General features: G+C 45.6%; 2 protein-coding genes across 2 annotated transcripts in view; one reads left to right on the top strand and one right to left on the bottom strand.

The window, feature by feature from the left end:
* Nucleotides 1–9,851, bottom strand: part of ABCC6 (ATP binding cassette subfamily C member 6) — a 67,650-nt gene extending 57,799 nt beyond the window's left edge. The window contains exons 1-4 of the mRNA XM_060261036.1: nt 9,795–9,851; nt 5,236–5,412; nt 3,121–3,246; nt 1,098–1,235 (exon numbers count right to left, since the gene is read on the bottom strand). Of these exons, the coding sequence (XP_060117019.1) occupies nt 1,098–1,235; nt 3,121–3,246; nt 5,236–5,412; nt 9,795–9,851 (498 nt within the window). The remainder of the gene's footprint in view (nt 1–1,097; nt 1,236–3,120; nt 3,247–5,235; nt 5,413–9,794) is intronic.
* Nucleotides 9,852–13,918: 4,067 nt separating this feature from the next.
* LOC132588206 (BOS complex subunit NOMO1-like) overlaps nt 13,919–17,645 on the top strand; it is a 54,974-nt gene continuing 51,247 nt past the window's right edge. The window contains exons 1-3 of the mRNA XM_060260557.1: nt 13,919–14,080; nt 16,631–16,720; nt 17,096–17,141. Of these exons, the coding sequence (XP_060116540.1) occupies nt 13,934–14,080; nt 16,631–16,720; nt 17,096–17,141 (283 nt within the window). The 5' untranslated portion in view covers nt 13,919–13,933. The remainder of the gene's footprint in view (nt 14,081–16,630; nt 16,721–17,095; nt 17,142–17,645) is intronic.

Genomic DNA, 17,645 nt, shown 5'->3' with positions numbered 1-17,645 from the left:
GGAGGTTGCCTGGAGACCTATAGTGGGGAAAGAGAGTGCAAGAGTCGAGGGAGCCACCGGAAGAAGGGACGGAATTAAAGAGGGCTGTGAAGGGTTCCCCCTTAGTTTCATAGTTCTTGTAGGAACTGTATTTACCAACTTTGGTGTCAAGGCATAGAGAGATGCATGATTAAGTATACAGTGGTCAGTGGTTTATATGGTCCATGTGTCTCCTTCTCCCACTGGTGCCAAAAATAATTCCCTAACCTTTCCCTATGCTGGTTTTAGGGCAACTGTTATTCCCAGCTTTTTTTTTTTTACAGTCTTCTTTTAGCATGGTTGGGTTGTCAAGTGCGTACATATGCATTTTATCTTTCTGTGCAAGGAAAGTACTAAGAGTTTTAATAAAGACATGTATGTAATACCTGTTAATGTCTTGTGGCTCTCAAACATCTGACATTTATTCTATGTAACTCTTTTGTTAAGGAAGTTTGGCCACCCCCCATGCTAGCCCATCAGATGTACCCAGGAAACGGCTTACCTCTCTATCATATATGCAATATTGGCTTCCAAGTGGCAACAAAACATTACAGTGAAAGGGAGGCCACCAAAGAATACCAGGGTTATGACATGAAGGCAGGCAATAGCCAACCACCTCTGAATATCTCTTGACATGAAAACACCACCGGGGTTGCCATAAGTCAGCCAAGACTTGAAGGCAAAAGAAAAATGAAAAAGGCAAACCTGTCATATGAAACATCTATGGGCCCTTCCAACTCTGTGCTTCTATGGCCGATTTCCCCCTCGCCTCATGCCGTTCTCACGGTCCTCTTCTCAGCAAGGCTTCCTTCCAGTTTCACACTATCTGCCCCGGGGCTGCAAGTAATGTTGGTGTTTTTGCACAGCAAACAGAAACCCCTAAAAACCAGTTCCTGTTTGCTGTGCGAAAACGCCGACGTTACTTGTAGCCCTGGGGCAGATAAGTGTGAAATCGGAAGGAAGCCCCGCTGAGAAGAGGAACGTGAGATCAGCATATGGTGAGTGGGAAATCGGTCTATGATTCTATTCCTAACTTTCTGTTTGCCCTTAGGGCTACTGCATGATTAACATACACTTACACCTTCGAGGGCATGTTGAATTTTAGAGCTAAAGGAGATGGCAGCAGAAAAGAAACACAGCAGCCAATAAACCAGTAGCACGCCTGAAGACTGGACACCTTTCGATCGCTCCATCTGGGTGAGGAATATGACAAGTATCTAAGCAAGGAAAAAGAAATGCTTAATATTAAGAACAGCCAATCTCACAGAATAACAATTTTAATGTTTTTTTAAAAAACTCATGACACCATATGATGTACTGATAGCTACTGTCCTCAATAGGAGTTTAGACACATTTTTTTTTCATTTTTCAGGCCTAAAAGTAGCTGTTAGAATTAAAAAAAAAATCAATGAATCCCACTTTTTCATCCAACTGGACAGACTCAAGGAGGCTTAAAACAGGGCTCTATTTTTGAGCAGGAACATGCAGGAACGCAGTTCCGGATGGCTTGGAGTCAGGGGGTGTGGCCTTATAGGCAAATGAATTCCTGCTAGGCTTTTTTTGGTAGAAAAAGTCCTGTGTGAAACAATGGTGCTGTCAGGGGGTGTGGTCTAATATGCGAATGAGTTCCTGCTGGCTTAAAATAATAGCTAAATAAAACCTCCACGTTTGAGGGCAGTGTACCTCTAAACTACAGTAGCTGGGGGCAGTAGCTAGGGAGAGCTGTTACATTCAGGCCCTGTTGATGGACTTTCCAAGAGCAGCTGGGTGACTGCTGAAGGAAACAGAATGCTGCATTAGATAGAGTTTTGGTCTAATCCATCAGTGTTCTCCTTATATTTTATCCTCACTGTGAGGTAAGTCAGCTTGAGACAGAGAGACAGACTGACTGGCTCAAGGTCACCCAGGGAACATCCTGGCAGAGTTGGGACTGAGGCCTACGTCTCTTCCAGCCCTAGTCCAACATCCCAGGCATCACACCACACACTCTAAAGATGCCATTTTGAGGGCCAGAAATGTGCTTTTAAAGAAACCCCAAACAGTCCACTGAGGTCTTTTCACAGCTCTAAAGCGCAACACACATGCCTTCTGCTCTGCTGACCAGCATCTACTGGTTGTGTCCTGCCCAAAGGTCATCTCCTGGCCAGGGCTTTTTCATGTCCTGCCCCCTACCCCGTGGAACAAGTTCCTACTTCAGATCAGGGCCCTGCGGAACGATGCATTTCCGCAGGGCCTGTAAAATGCAGCTGTTCCACCAGGCCTTTGGCTGAGGCTGCAGACGCCCAGTCATCTGGCCTCCCTCACTGAAAACCAACCTGTTACATCTGCCCATGTAGGGCTTTTTTTGCAGCAGGAACTCCTTTGCCTATTAGGCCACACACCCCTGTTGTAGCCAATCCTCCAAGAGCTCACAGGGCTCTTCATACAGGGCCTACTGTAAGCTCCAGGAAGATTGGGTACATCAGGGGGTGTGACCTAATAGGCAAAGGAGTTCCTGCTACAAGAAAAGCCCTGGGTCCATGTAAAGAGGCGCTATTACTATTCCTGCTGTGGCTCTTGTTCTATTGTCTGTCCAGCTTTTGGGGACTTTATACATTAATGTATACTTCACCATCTTTTAACTGGTTTTAAGAGAGGCTTTTTTTGAGCAAGAACACACATGAATGCAACTCCAGCTGGCTTGGCATCAGAGGTGTGGCCTAATATGCAAATGAGTTCCTGCTGGGTTTCCCTACAAAAAAGCCCTGCACGAAACAATGGTGATGGTAGAGGTGTGGCCTAATATGCAAATGAGTTCCTGCTGGGCTTCTTCTACCAAGAAAAAGAGCCCTGGTTTTAAGTAATTTATTAGGATAACTTGTTTCAATGACCTTGTAAGCTCTGTTGGTGTTACCCACCCTTAGCTTGTTTGCAGGGAGGGTGGGACTTAAATCTAATAAATAAAAATAAATAAAATCCTTCCTGTCTACTCGGCAGCCTGATTTCACTTGCAGTCTCAGAGCCTCAGTGTCAGCAATTTGGGGGGCTCCCCTGTTCTGCAGGGGGAAGAGCACCCAATCAGGGTCTACCATGAAACAGTGTGAGAAAAATAACAGGAATTACCAGTGTAACCATCTGTAAAGCAGGGCTGATGATCAGCCTGGATGCCTGTGGGACCCCCTGGTTTGCTTGCCGGAGAATGAAGAAGAGGCTCGAGAAACACAGCAACAGCAAGGTGAAGCCAAGAACCTGAGAAGAAGGGGAAATAGCTCAGAGTGAGAAACACACCTGCAGAAAAACCCATTAAGAGCAGCAGAATGAAGTCAGGAGTACTGGTACTCAGGGCCGGCCCTGCCACTAGGCAAACTAGGCAATTGCCTAGGGTGCCAGCCTTCTGGTGGTGCCAAATTGGGTGCCCCCATGTGGCTTGGTGATGTTATCAGTGCGGGAGGGGGCAGAAGTTAGTCTTGCTGAGGGTGCCAGACAGTCTAGGGCCGGCCCTGCTTGTACATCATGGCTTGAAAACCATACCACCTCTGTCTACAATTCAGGAGGGCAATTGCTGAAATCTCTGGGTGTTGCTTTGATGTGGGGCACCCCAGCCATAAGATCATGCATGCAAGAGGGTTCACCCACCCTCCACTGCTAGATCATCTTTATATGTTCCCCCTGCTGTCCAAAAGTGAAGCTTTCTCGCAATTCAAATCCGCCTTCTTTCATCTTAGGCGGGCGAGGCAGTTGGCTCCCTTCCTGGAACGCAATGACCTGGCAACAGTGATCCATGCAACGGTCACCTCGAGGCTAGATTACTGTAATGCCCTCTACATGGGGCTGCCCCTGTGCCGAACTCGGAAACTGCAGCTAGGGCAGAATGCAGCAGCCAGACTGCTATTGGGCCTACCTCGGTGGGAACATGTGCAGCCTAGGCTGCGGAAGTTGCATTGGCTGCCAATTGTTTACCGAGTTCGTTACAAGGTTACCTTTAAAGCCCTATATGGCCGAGGACCTGCCTACCTTAGGGACCGCCTCTCTCCATATGTTCCCCAGAGAGCACTACGATCCAGTTCACAAAACCTTCTGGAAGTACCTGGGCCAAAAGAGGCCAGACTAAAAACAACTAGAGAACAGGCCTTCTCTATAAAAGCACCCCAATGGTGGAAGCAGCTGCCAGAAGAGGTGCAGGCCCTCCGGGATCTTGGCCAATTCCGTAGGGCCTGCAAAACCGCCCTCTTCCGGCTAGCCTTCTAAGATGGAGCTTGGAATAAACATCATGCCATCATTAACATTAACATAACTGAGATAGTAGCACTACTAGATTATATTTTTAGACTGTTTTTAGACTATTTAAATACTTAATTGTTAACTGTATTGAACTGTATAATCTTGTTTTATTGTTTTAATATGGCTTTTGCCATGTCCTGTAAGCTGCCCTGAGCCTGCCTCGGCGGGGAGGGCGGGGTATAAATAAAATTTATTATTATTATATTATTATTATTATTATATTATTAACTGTGAAGGGGCTGCTGGTGCGGGAACTGAAACAAACGCTGGGGGCTGATTTGTCCTGCCCAAATTGGCTGGACTGTGGCATGGCCTATGTCCAAGTCAGGTTTATTTCTATGCTATCCCTATTCTCCAGTTCAATAGAATATTTGAAAGATTTATATTATATTTATAATATTTGAAAGATTTATATTATATTTATAATATTTGAAAGATTTATATTATTCCAATTTATAATTCAATTTCCCAGGTAGAACCAATCAGTTTTATACTTCTCTCCTTTTTAGAGATTGTTGTAATTACACAACTTTTCACGTGGCCAGATGTTGCGCTCAGGCATGTTCAACTGGGCAGAAGCGTATGACCCAGTCTTAATATCTTAACTCACTATTGCATGTTACGTTTAGTGCATCTAGTGTATTTAAGATATGGAACCAATGTAAACCTTTGATGACAACTTTGATTTTGAATTCTGATCTCAGATCGTAATCAGGGCTTTTTTTTTTTTTTTTTTAACAGGAACGCAGTTCTGGTTGGCTTGGTGGCAGAGGGTGTGGCCTAATATGCAAATGAGTTCCCGCTGAACTTTTTTCTACAAAAAAAAGCCCTGTGAAAAACAATGGTGATGTCAGGGGGTATGGCCTAATATGCAAATGACTCTTCCTCTGGGACTTCCTGCTGCTTGGAAAAACAGGGGAACCTATAACAATAATCTTAGGCCATTTTAGATCTTACCATTTTAGATTTGAAGACACCTGACATCCGGATATAACCTCTGCTGTTCCTCTGGAGATAAAGATAATAGAAGGGAAACAAGACCCAAAGGTAGATACATGGAATCCAGAGCAGTACGGTATTCTGAAAGCACGGGGTAAAGTGCGGGGTAGCCGTGTACCATGTCCGGTTCCAGTCCTGCAAGAGCAGAAGAACAGACCCATCCCAATAAACACTTTCTTGGGAGTAAGACCCAGTAAATAGATGTGAGTAGACCTGTTTAAGATTGCTCTGAAAGGGGACTGCTGTGTGTTGCAGTAGTGCAGTCTCGCAGCTGTCCTGCACCATTGTTTATTGGAGATCCTTGTTGTCTGATTGAATTGTTTTTATATTTTGTAGTTCGCCTTCAGTCACAAAAAGACAGGCGGGCTATAAATGAAGTAAATAAAATATGGATCAAAGAAATATTGCTCAAGAGTGACTGCTTTTTTGAAAATCATGTGCAGTCATAGAAGAGTACGGTTAGGGTTGCCAATCCCCAGGTTGGTAAGGGAATCCCCCAGTTTGGAGGCCCTCCCCCCACTTCAGGTCATCAGAAAGCGGTGGGGGGGAGGGAAATGTCTGCTGGACACTCCATTATATCCTATGGAGACCACAGGGTATAATGGAGAACTGATCCATGGGTATCTGGGGATCCAGGGGGGCTGTCTTTTGAGGTAGAGGCACCAGATTTTTAGCATAACATCTAGTGCCTCTCTCCAAAATACCCTCCAAGTTTCAAAAGGATTGGACCAGGGGGTCCAATTCTATGAGCCCCCAAAGAAGTTGCCCCTATCCTTCATTATTTCCAATGGAGAGAAGGCATTTAAAAGGTGTGCAGTCCCTTTAAATGTGATGACCAGAACTCCCTTTGGAGTTCAATTAACCTTGCTCCTGGCTCCACCCCCAAAGCCTCCTGGTTCCACCCGAGAAGTTCCCAGATATTTCTTGAATTGGACTTGGCAACCCTAATTATGGTACGCATGCTGGAGACCATGATATATGTCTTTCAGCCACTAGGAGCTAAAAAGAAATGTCAATTACATTTAAGAACATAAGAGAAACCATGTTGGATCAGGCCAATGGCCCATTCAGTCCAACACTCTGTGTCACACAGTGGTCAATACACACACACACACACACACACACACACACATATACATATTGTGGCTAATAGCCACTGATGGACCTCTGTTCCATATTTTTATCCAATCCCCTCTTGAAGCTGGCTATGCTTGCAGCTGCCACCACCTCCTGTAGCAGTGAATTCCACATGTTAATCACCCTTTGGGTGAAGAAGTAGTTCCTTTTATCTGTTTTAACCTGATTGCTCAGCAATTTACGTAACTGAATGCCCACGAGTTCTTGTATTGTGAGAAAGGGAGAAAAGGACTTCTTTCTCTACTTTCTCCATCCCATGGATAATCTTGTAAACCTCTATCATGTCACCCCGCAGCCTCCCCAAGCTAAAGAGCTAAAGAGCCCCAAGTGTTTTAACCTTTCTTCATAGGGAAAGTGTTGCAAACCTTTAATCATTCTATTTGCCCTTCTTTTTGAGGCGCAGTAACCAGAATTGTACACAGTATTCCAAATGAGACCGCACCATCAATTTATACAGGGGCATTATGATACTGGCTGATTTGTTTTCAATTCCCTGCCTAATAATTCCCAGCATGGCATTGGCCTTTTTTATTGCAATCGCACACTGTCTTGACATTTTCAGTGAGTTATCTACCACGACCCCAAGATCTCTCTCTTGGTCAGTCTCTGCCAGTTCACACCCCATCAACTTGTATTTGTAGCTGGGATTCTTGGCCCCAATGTGCATTACTTTGCACTTGGCCACACTGAACCTCATCTGCCACGTTGACGCCCACTCATCCAGCCTCAATAGATCCCTTTGGAGTGCCTCACAATCCTCTCTAGTTCTCACCACCCTGAACAATTTAGTGTCATCTGCAAACTTGGCCACTTCACCGCTTACTCCCAACTCCAAATCATTTATGAACAAGTTAAAGAGCATGGGACTCAGCACTGCAGCACCCCACTGCTTACCGACCTCCATTGCGAAGACTGTCCATTTATACTCACTCTCTCTTTCCTATTAATTAGCCAGTTTTTGATCCACAAGACAACCTGTCCTTTTATTCCATGACTCTCGAGCTTACTAAGGAGCCTTTGATGAGGAACTTTATCAAAAGCTTTCTGGAAGTCAAGGTAAACAACATCTATCGGGTCTCCTTTGTCAACATGTTTGTTCACCCCCTCAAAGAACTCTAACAGGTTAGTGAGGCAAGATCTTCCCCTTACAGAACCCATGCTGAGTATTCCTCAATAACTTGTGTTCATCATTGTGCCTACTCATTCTGACCTTGATAATGGTTTCTACCAACTTTCTCGGTATTGAAGTCAGACTGACTGGCCTGTAATTTCCCAGATCTCCTCTGGAACCCTTTTTAAAGATGGGGGTGACATTTGCTACCTTCCAGTCCTCAGGAACGGAGGCAGATTTCAATGAAGGATTACATATTTTTGTCAGGAGATCCACAAGTTCAACTTTGAGTTCTTTCAGAACTCTTGGATGTATACCATCCAGACCTGGTGACTTATTAGTTTTTAATTCGTCAAGGAGTTGTAGGACCTCCTCTCTTGTCACCTCAATCTGACTCAGGTCTTTCAACACCCATTCCAAAATTAGTGGTTCTGGAGCCGGCAAACACTTCTCATCTTCCAAAGTGAAGACGGAGGCAAAAAATGCATTCAGCTTCTCAGCCATTTCCCTATCCTCCTTCAGTAATCCTTTTACCCCTTGGTCATCCAAGGGCCACACTGCCTTCCTGGCTGATTTCCTGCTTCTAATATATTTGAAGAAATTTAAGTGTGAACAGACAATCTGAATTTATTTTGGACTCTGCTTCTGAAGGGACAACTATCAGAAAAACAAGTCTCCCCCCTCTAGAACTCCTCATGAATTTTAAGAGAAAACTTTTAAAGACGAGCTTACCAATTTAGCATTTTTTATACCATGATATCTTTAAATCCAGCAGTATCTAACTGGGAATGGTGGGGAAGTATTAAAGCAGGAGGACACAGAAGCCACATTTTTGGAAGCAAATTTTCATATTTCCATTAAAGCCCAAAGTAGAATGTTAATAGGAAACTATTTCAACTATCGCACACATTCAGAGCCATACATTGAATTCTGCATAAACTGGTCTGATGCACATCATTCACATCCAGGCCCTGGGTATTCAGTGGCAAAAACACTGTTCTTAACTTGTTTAAGCTTCTACTCAGCTATACTAGAGGAGCTTTTTAGATGTTTACCTTGTCATTTTTTTCTGATCTACTTTTTCTGTGCTTTTGTTATATTTTTGTCCTGCCCTAATGTCAAGGAGCTCAGAACATTCATTTTATCCTCACAACAATCACGTGTGGTGGGGGGGGGGGAGTGAGAGGGAGAGAATGTAGCTGGCCCAAGGCTATCCTATGAGCTTCTGGATTGGATGGAGATTTAAACCTAGACCTCCAAAATCTAAACCATGATTTACACATGGAATAGAATTAAGGGAAAACAAGGTGGCAGAACCTTGAGGATGACAGCACTTCAGATTCCTGCTGTGACACAAATGTTCTTACAAATGGAAAAACTAGCAAATTGCTGTTTGCTGCTGACCTGTTTTTCTGTCTGTTTTTCTATTTGCACAGGGAAATTTTTTTTAGCTTTGAAGGACATTCCCAAATGCAACTCTCTGCCTGCAGCGTGAAAAACAAAAGCTTCAGGGGCTCTTAAAGATTAATACGTTTTTTATTCTACACTGAGCACTCCATTATAATCTATGGAGACAGGTCCCCATAAGTTATACTGGAGAATCAACCTGTGGGTATCTCTGGGGAGGGGGCTGTTTTTAGATGAAGAGACACCAAATTTTCAGCATAGCATCTGGTGCCTCACCTAAAAACAACAACAACAAAAAACCCCATCCAAGTTTCAAAAATATTGGACCGGGGGTCCAATTCTATGAGCCCCAAAAGAAGATGCTGGCATCCTCCATTATTTCCAATGGAAGGAAGGCATTTCAAAGGAACATGGTCCCTTTAAATGTGATGGTCTGAACTCCCTTCGCAGTTCAATTGTGCTTGTCACAACCTTGCTCCTGGCTCCACCCCCAAAGCCCCCAGGTATTTCCTGAGTCAGACCTCCCCCCCTCATGAAATGTTAAACCTTTTTTGAGAATTTTTTTTTCCCAGGGAGGTTCTGCATTCTCCCAGAAAAAAAGCCCTGTTTGTATGTCCTCAAGCCTGCATCACCCAAACTCACACTTCACCCCCTGACTACATTACAAGTTGAATCTGAAAGAAAGCGAAGCAATATCTACATTTTAGGGTTTTCCTTGCTTGATTTGAGTCCTGTGGAAAGTGAATGTAGCTGAGCAAGAGGGAGCAGGAAATTTGTACAGCGAAAGGACTATCATATATGCTCTCACGTCGCAGTATGTTTCAGAAAACTTTTCCCAAGTGAACATGTGGCATTCACTCACCCAGAGCTCAGGCGATTCCTCCCAGGAATTGCACAACCAGCTTGCCGTGACGGTCATCTTTCCTGCTTTGGTTTCAACTTCCAGTCCCACTTCAGTCTCCCTGCTCTGATTTGCTGACCGCTGCCTTCTGTAGCCACTACTGTCTCCTTTGGGACTGGGAATGAATGCCTGTCTCAGAGGGTGGGGGGGGGGGCAGGGGTGAATGGCAGTTCGGAGCAGATTGACAGTTCAAGGAGACAGCCGGGTACAGCTCTTCAGGCAACAGGGGTGCCAAGACGTGTTTGCAGGTTTCTACAACAAGAGAAAAGAGGACTTTATTTTAATAACAATGACATTAATTTTAATAATTTTTCATTTTCCATAAATAATGCCCAAAGCATCTGGGAACAACACAGAAACACATTAAGAACAATTGAAAACAGAACTGATATAACAGCAAAAAGGCGGCGGGGGGGGGGGGGGGGGAAGGTAAAATATCTATGGTTTTTAACCCAGTCTTCTTCCAAAGAGCTCAGAGTGTCTCTCCTCCATTTTGTTCTCACAACAACCTGTGAGGTAGAATAGGATGAGAGAGGATGACCCCCAATGTTACCTAATAAGCTTCATGGCAGAGGAGAAATTTGAACCCAGGTCTTCCCAACTATGTTCTCCTCACAACAATCCTGAGCAGGGGTCATTTTGTAGAGCAAGAGGTGCTGAAGCTCATTAGAACAACTCATTTGCATATGCCACATACACCCTGACATCACTGGAAGGTGTACTAAATTATATCACCTCAGCATCTACCTTTAAATGCTTCTGGAATTATAATTGTCATAATAAAACCTTACTCCCATCATACTTTTAAAATTATTTTTTCCTATGTGGCCACAGTGGCATGATGAAGATTTCCATCTGTCTGCTTGATATGTTTTGGTTATTTTCCCATTTTTTGTGGGGTGAAATATTAGAAAGTTTGTCAAATCTTAAAGTTCAGCAAAATTCTCAGAAGGGTTTGAACAATGCAGCCCAGAAGCAACGAGGAGTGTGTGTGTAAGAAAGAGCACAATAAAATTTAGAGGTTCTGGAGCTCTGCTCTTGTGAGCTCCTGCCCAAAATGAAGCCTACCCCAGAGGTAGGTTAGGCTTCCAGTTCTCGCCCACCATTTTATCATCATAACAATCATGTGAGGTAGGTTAGCTGGAAAGACAGAGAGGATGGGCCTAGTTACCCCTGAAGTGGTAAAACTGTGTCTGAGAGAGGCCTCACTTCAGACTGCAAGGCGGTGGGAGTAGTTCCTCCATGTACAAATGTCCTCCAGGACACAGAAAACCAGCATGTCGAAAGAGTGCTAGGCAGAACCCTGACATGCTAGTTTTCTGGTGCAGGGATTTTCAAAACCGAGATGTATTTAATCATCCCTGGACACAGAGTGATCATCTCACTCATATAGGGTTGCCAATCTCCAGTTAGGGGACAGGGGATCCCCTCGTTTGGAGGCCATCCCCCCATTTCAGGGTTATCAGAAAGCAGTGAGTGAGTTGGGCTCTCTGTTATACTCTATGGAGACTGTTCCCCATAGGGTATAACGGAGAATTGATCTGTGGAAATCTGGGGATTGGAGGGGATTATTGAGGTAGAGGCACCAATTTTTCAGCATAGCAATCTGGTTCCTCTCATCTACTACCCTGTTTTTTTTAAAAAAAAATTCAACCAAGGGGTCCAATTTTATGAGCCCCAAAGGAAGGTGCCCCCATCTTCCAATATTTTAAATGAAGGGAAGGCATTTAAAAGGAGTGTGATCCTTTTAAATGTGATGGTCAGAACTCCCTTCAAAGTTCAATCACAGTTGTCACACCCTTGCTCCTGGCTCCATCCCTAAAGTCTCCTGGCTCCACCCTCAAAGCCCCCAGATATTTCCTGAGTCACACCTGGCAACTCTGCACTCAGAACTAGGCCTTTAAGTCTATTAGATTTTCAGATTATGGGACTACTCCATTTGACGGGCAAACTGCTGTGCCTTCCTTGATATTTCCCTGATATGAACTGTGGATGACATACCTTTAAACTTCCAGTTACATGCATCTGGGAACTCACAGAAAGCCCAAAACACAGCTTTCACAAGCAAAAACTGCTCTAGACCACGAGGTAACCGCCAGGAGCAAAGTCCAGTTGAATATCAAACACCAAGTTTGTTGTAAAATGACTAATACAGTGAGGCTGGTAAATTATTCTCCCAGGCAGAAAAGTGTCAAGGAAAGCAGGCCGAAATTCCAAGGGCCAACATTGCAAAAGGCGGTCACTGGTTCAGTTCGGTGTATGCACCAATCAACGATGTGGATCAAAATGGTCCGCTTCTGAAATCCCCCAATCATTTGGGCCTCCTTAATATCTTCCGAAATCTTACTATAAGCCTGATCAAGCAAAAAAGAGCGTTAGAATTGTGATATATCTGTTGTATATATGGAATGGTACAGTTTGCTCCTCCCCTAAAATTTGTGTGATTTAGTTTGGTCCTATTGGGTGGGTGCAGTTTGGTGCAGTGGTTAAGAGCGGCAGACTCTAATTTGAAGAACCCGGTTCGATTCCCACTCCTCCTCTTCCATGCTGCCAACTGGGTGACCTTGGGCCAGTCCCAGTTCTCTCAGAGCTCTCTCAGCCCCATCTCCCTCGAGGGTGTCTGTGGGGGGGAGGAAGGGAAGAAGATTGTATACCATTCTGAGACGCCCAAGTGAAGGACGGGGTATAAATCCAATCTCTTCCTCCCCCCCAGTTTCTAGTTTTGAATGCTTGCTGAAGTTAAGAGTTGTCTCCTTGCAAATAAACAGTTGACGTTTTGAGCCAGCTTGTCTCTGCTGAAAAGACCTGAGAATGGGTGCCTGAGTGACGACTCCAATTTGGGAACCCACAGCCAGAGGAGACATTTCAAGAACCTGTTAAGACAACAAGCCTCAACCTATTGTTTGGGATATAGCTATTAGGATGGCATGGCAAGGCAAGACACCTGCCGAGCAATCCATAGCCACAACTATCTCTTTGCACATGCATGTTGCTACCACATGGCTGCTGAGAGCCACTGTGGGCCCTACCCTCACGCCATCCAGCTCCCACCAAAATATCACATTAAAAACATGTAATCTGCTGTAACACAAGTAGACTAACAAGTGGCAATTTCTGTACTAGGGTTGCCAATTCCCAGGTGGGGGCAAGGGATCCCCGGTTTGAAGGCCCTCCCCCTGCGTCAGGGTCCTCAAAGTGGGGGAGAAGAAGATATTGGATTTATATCCCGCCCTCCACTCCGAATCTCAGGGTCTCAGAGCGGCTCACAATCTCCTTTATCTCTCCCCCCCACAACAGACACCCGGTGAGGTGGGTGGGGCTGAGAGGGCTCTCACTGCAGCTGCCCTTTCAAGGACAACCTCTGCCAGAGCTATGGCTGACCCAAGGCCATTCCAGCAGGTGCAAGTGGAGGAGTGGGGAATCAAACCCGGTTCTCCCAGATAAGAGTCCGCACACTTAACCACTACACCAAACTGGCCCTGGGAGGGGAGGGAGATGTCTGCTAGGCACTCCATTATTCCCTACGGAGACTGATTCCCATAGGAAATAATGGAGAATTGATCTGTGGGTATCTGGGGTTCTGGGGGGGGGGACTGTTTTTTGAGGTAAGGTAGATGCACCAAATTTTCAGCATAGCATCCAGTGCCTCTCCGCAAAATACCCCCCAAGTTTTAAAAAAGATTGGACCAGGAGATCCAATTCTATAAACCTCCAAAGAAGGTACTCTTATCCTTCTTTATTTCCAGTGGAGGGAAGGCATTTTAAAAGATGTGCAGTCCCTTTCAATGTGATGGCCAGAACTTCCTTCGGAGTTCAATCATGCTTGCCACACCCTTGCTCCACCCCCAAAGTCTCCTGGCCCCACCCCCAAAGTCTCCAGATATTTCTTGAATTGAACTTGGCAACCCTAGCTGGGAACACTATGCCGTCCCTCCGGGGAGCGCCCATGATTTCCTCTCCCGTCGCCGGGGCCTCCCGGGCAGCAGATGGCAGCACCGCCTGGCCTCTCCTGCGGGCCCTTCCCGGCTTCCGGCGGCCTCTGTGGGGCTCTCCTCGGCGGGGCTGGGTGGTGGGGGAGGCTCCGCGTGCGCGCCGCCGGGATGGCGCGGGGATGGGCGCCGGCGCTGCTCTCGGGGGCCGTCTGGTGCTTGTGCTGGGCCTCCTGGGCGGGAGCCTCCGAGGACATCGTGGTGGGCTGCGGCGGCTTCGTCAAGTCGGACGTGGAGATCAACTATTCCCTGATCGAGGTGAGCCAGCAGGGTTGCCATCTCCGGGCGGGAGAATACCGGGAGATGGGAGGGAGAGAGCAGGGTTTGGGGGAGCAACAGCAGCGGGGTGCAATGCAATGCCATAGTGACCATTCTCTGCAGCTGCTCTTTTCTTAGGGTTGCCAGACTTTGGGGGTGGGTCCGGGAGAGGGCGGGGTTTGGGGAGGGGAGGGGCCTCAGCATGGTGCAATGTCATAGAGCACCCCCCCCCTTTCAAAGCACCCCCTCCATTTTCTCCAGGGGAGCTGATCTCAGCCAGCTGGACATCAGTTGTAAAAAAGATCTCTAGTCCCTACCTGGAGGCTGGCAACCCTACCTTTCCCCCAAAGGAACTGGTCTTGGTCCTCTGGAGATCAGGAGTAATATCAGGACATCTCCAGGTGCCACCTGCAGCCCTAGAAGCTTGCAGAGGAAGTAAGCAGGGAAAAGCTGCTGACACACCCCTTCCCCTACTGCCAGCATCTGTGCCTTGTGAGATAAGCTGAAAGGCATTTGGGGGGAGGAAATCAAATGGATCTCCTGCTAATTTGGGGGCATGGAGCTGGGGTTAAGAGGCACATGTGTGTGTGTGCTGCTCAGGGTGTCAGTTGACAGCCTTACAAACAGGGACGGAAAATTAGATTCAGGGAGATAGCAGTGTTGGGCTTTCGCATAGCGACTGATGGAACTTTAGATACTGAAGATCAAGAATCTGGTGATCTAGGGTGGCTTTAGCTTTAGAGAGAGACGGTCCTACGCGACCATTAGCTCTCCTTTCTGTATCATAGAGTCAGGTGGGTAATCATGTTGGTCTGAAGCAGCAGACCATCAAAGTTTAATTCAAGGTGTATAAGCTTTCGTGTGCAGGCACACATCACATACTTGCGGCTTAATCCGGTGCCTTCCGTTAAGGTGGATAGCCGTGTTGGTCTGAAGCAGCGGAACAAAACTGAAGTCCAGTCGCATCATTAAAACCCAACAAAGTTTAATTCTGGGGATAAGCTTTCGTGTCCAAGTAGGTTTCCTGGGATTCAAAAAGACAGTGCCTTTACCTTGAGTAAGGCAGTTCTATTTCAGATCCTCCCCATCTCTTCCCAAGAGGCTTTGGCAAGATCAACCAGTTCTTCATATCCATCTTGCATCGTTGTTGTGTTGCAAGTCTTTAATGGTTAGAAATTGCCAAAGTCTTGTGAAATAATTTCTGTGGAGCAATGTGTCAGTGAGCCCAACCTGAAACAGAAGTTTTACACTGTGGTCAGCTATTTCAGGGGGAAAGGAAAAGGTAAAGGCAGCCCTCTGTGCGAGCACCAGTCGTTTCCGACTCTGGGGTGACGTTGCTTTCACAACATTTTCACGACAGACTTTTTATGGGGTGGTTTGCCATTGCCTTCCTCAGTCATCTACACTTTCCCCCCAGCAAGCAGGGTACTCATTTTACTGACCTTGGAAGGATGGAAGACTGAGTCAACCTTGAGCTGGCTACCTGAAAACCCAGCTTCCGCTGGGGATCGAACTCAGGTCATGAGCAGAGCTTAGGACTGCAGTACTGCAACTGTAACACTTCGCCACAGGGCTTTTCCTCACCGGGAAAAGTGGGGTATAAATATTTTAATATAATAAACGTTTCTGCCTCCTCCAAAGCCCAGAGTCATACAAGACGCCCACCATGCCTCTTCCCTGAGTCTTTTGTGGGTGCAGGGGAAAGCTCTCTTCTTGTGTTGCCCTGGGCTATGGTATGGAGCAAGCAAAAAGAATGTCGTAGGACGTGTCTGATTAGGATCTGAGAGACTCACATGCGAATCTCCACTCTGCCATGCCATGGAACTTCATTAGGAGATCTGGGGTCAGTTATTCTCTTGCAGCCTAACCTACTTTGCAGGACTGTTGTAAAGTTAAATGAATGGTGGTCCCTAGCCTGAGATACATCTGGCTGTCCTCAACCAGGGCCTGGGCATTTCCTACCCTGGCCCCAACTTGGTGGAACTCCCTGATGGGTCCTGCAGGATCTAATGCAGTTCCACAGGACCTGTAAGACAGAGAGATTCCACGAGGCATTTGGTTGAGGACAGTGATGGTGTCCATCTGTCTGGCCCTCCTGTCCCTGCCCTCCCCCTGGGAGACATTGGCATAAGCGGTAGTTTAATGCCATCCTATCAGGTTGTTTTCTGTATTTTTAAAACATTTTTTATTGTTTTTAACGGTGAAACAAATATATGATTGTTTGTACTGATACACACCACCCTGAGCCCTGCCTTGCAGGAGAGGGCTTTATAAAAATCTAATTTAATAAATAACATAAATGAGGGAAGAACAATGTTTGAACCTTCTTTGGGCCCCCAAATGGGAGAAAAATTGGCTATAAATTTCTGCTTAAGTGTGGGAACAGAATGTGCTATGTGTAGGTTTTCCGCACCTAAGTTAAAAGATATTCTTCCATTTCTAGGGTGCAAGCAGGTATTTCCTGCTTTTTGTAAAGCAACCTGGTGGGTGACTTCCTGCTTGACCGGTGCAACAATATTCTTCCTTCCGTGGTTTTGTTTTGCCTTGCAGATTAAATTGTACACAAAGCATGGGACCCTTAAATACCAAACTGACTGTGCTCCCAACAATGGTTACTTCATGATTCCTCTGTATGACAAGGTAAGCAAACCTGTGGTATTGCTCCTAAGACAGAAATGCATCTCTAATTAGATCTTGATTGTGAAACTTACGGCAAAACCTGAATGCAAAATACATAAAGCATCCAATATTGAATAACATACAGTTAAAAGCACAGTTTGGCTCATTTCTGTTTACTAGCCCATGAAGGTCATGTGACTTAAAAGAGAATCAACTTTTATGAATTCCTCTCCTCTCTTTAATAAAATAGCAGCGGCTAAATCTGAAAAAATTACCCTAAAGTATAAGATGCACCATCAGCTAAAAAATAGCAACAGCTAATTTTCTTTAAGAAGAAAATGATTGGGTTTTATGGTCGTTGTGACATGCTTAAATGTTTTTTCTCTCTCTTTCTAGGGGGATTTTGTCCTTAAAATTGAACCTCCCCTAGGGTGGAGCTTTGGTAGGTCCCTGTTTCTAGAAACAGTTTTCTGTCCTGCTGTATGTTAGGGATTCTCATTCCTTGTTTGGGCATTTTCTCCCCCTGCCCCAATGATTTACCTAAAGATGGATTTCTATTGTGGAAAAGTTGTAGAATTTTAAAACTTCCATCCTTCCACTGATGGCCTCCTAACCTCTGGATTGTTATTATTGCTGCCCATATTTCTTCTTTTTCCAGGGTTAATAATGGGAAGGAGGTGTCAGTTTTGTTAGATGAAGCTATGTAAGGTGGAGTCCCTTGAGGAGAGTGCAAAGGGTATAACCAAACAAACACAAAAAATAAGGGTTGATCAATCTCCTGTCACCCCCTGGCCCTGCTCTGAGCTGAGACAGTTTGCAGTTTACTTTTAAACACCACTGGGAAGATCCAGTCACAGGTCTTCAGTCACTTTGGGTTTCTAAGCTTCCTTTTCCTTAAGAGAGCTCCAGCCTCTGTAATGGATAACAAACAGGGCTGGGAAACAAA

This window comes from Heteronotia binoei, chromosome 20 (assembly GCF_032191835.1).
Source record: "Heteronotia binoei isolate CCM8104 ecotype False Entrance Well chromosome 20, APGP_CSIRO_Hbin_v1, whole genome shotgun sequence".
NCBI classification, from domain to species: domain Eukaryota; kingdom Metazoa; phylum Chordata; class Lepidosauria; order Squamata; family Gekkonidae; genus Heteronotia; species Heteronotia binoei.
Note: the sequence above shows the minus strand (reverse complement) of the source record. Positions and strands in the feature narration are given on the sequence as shown.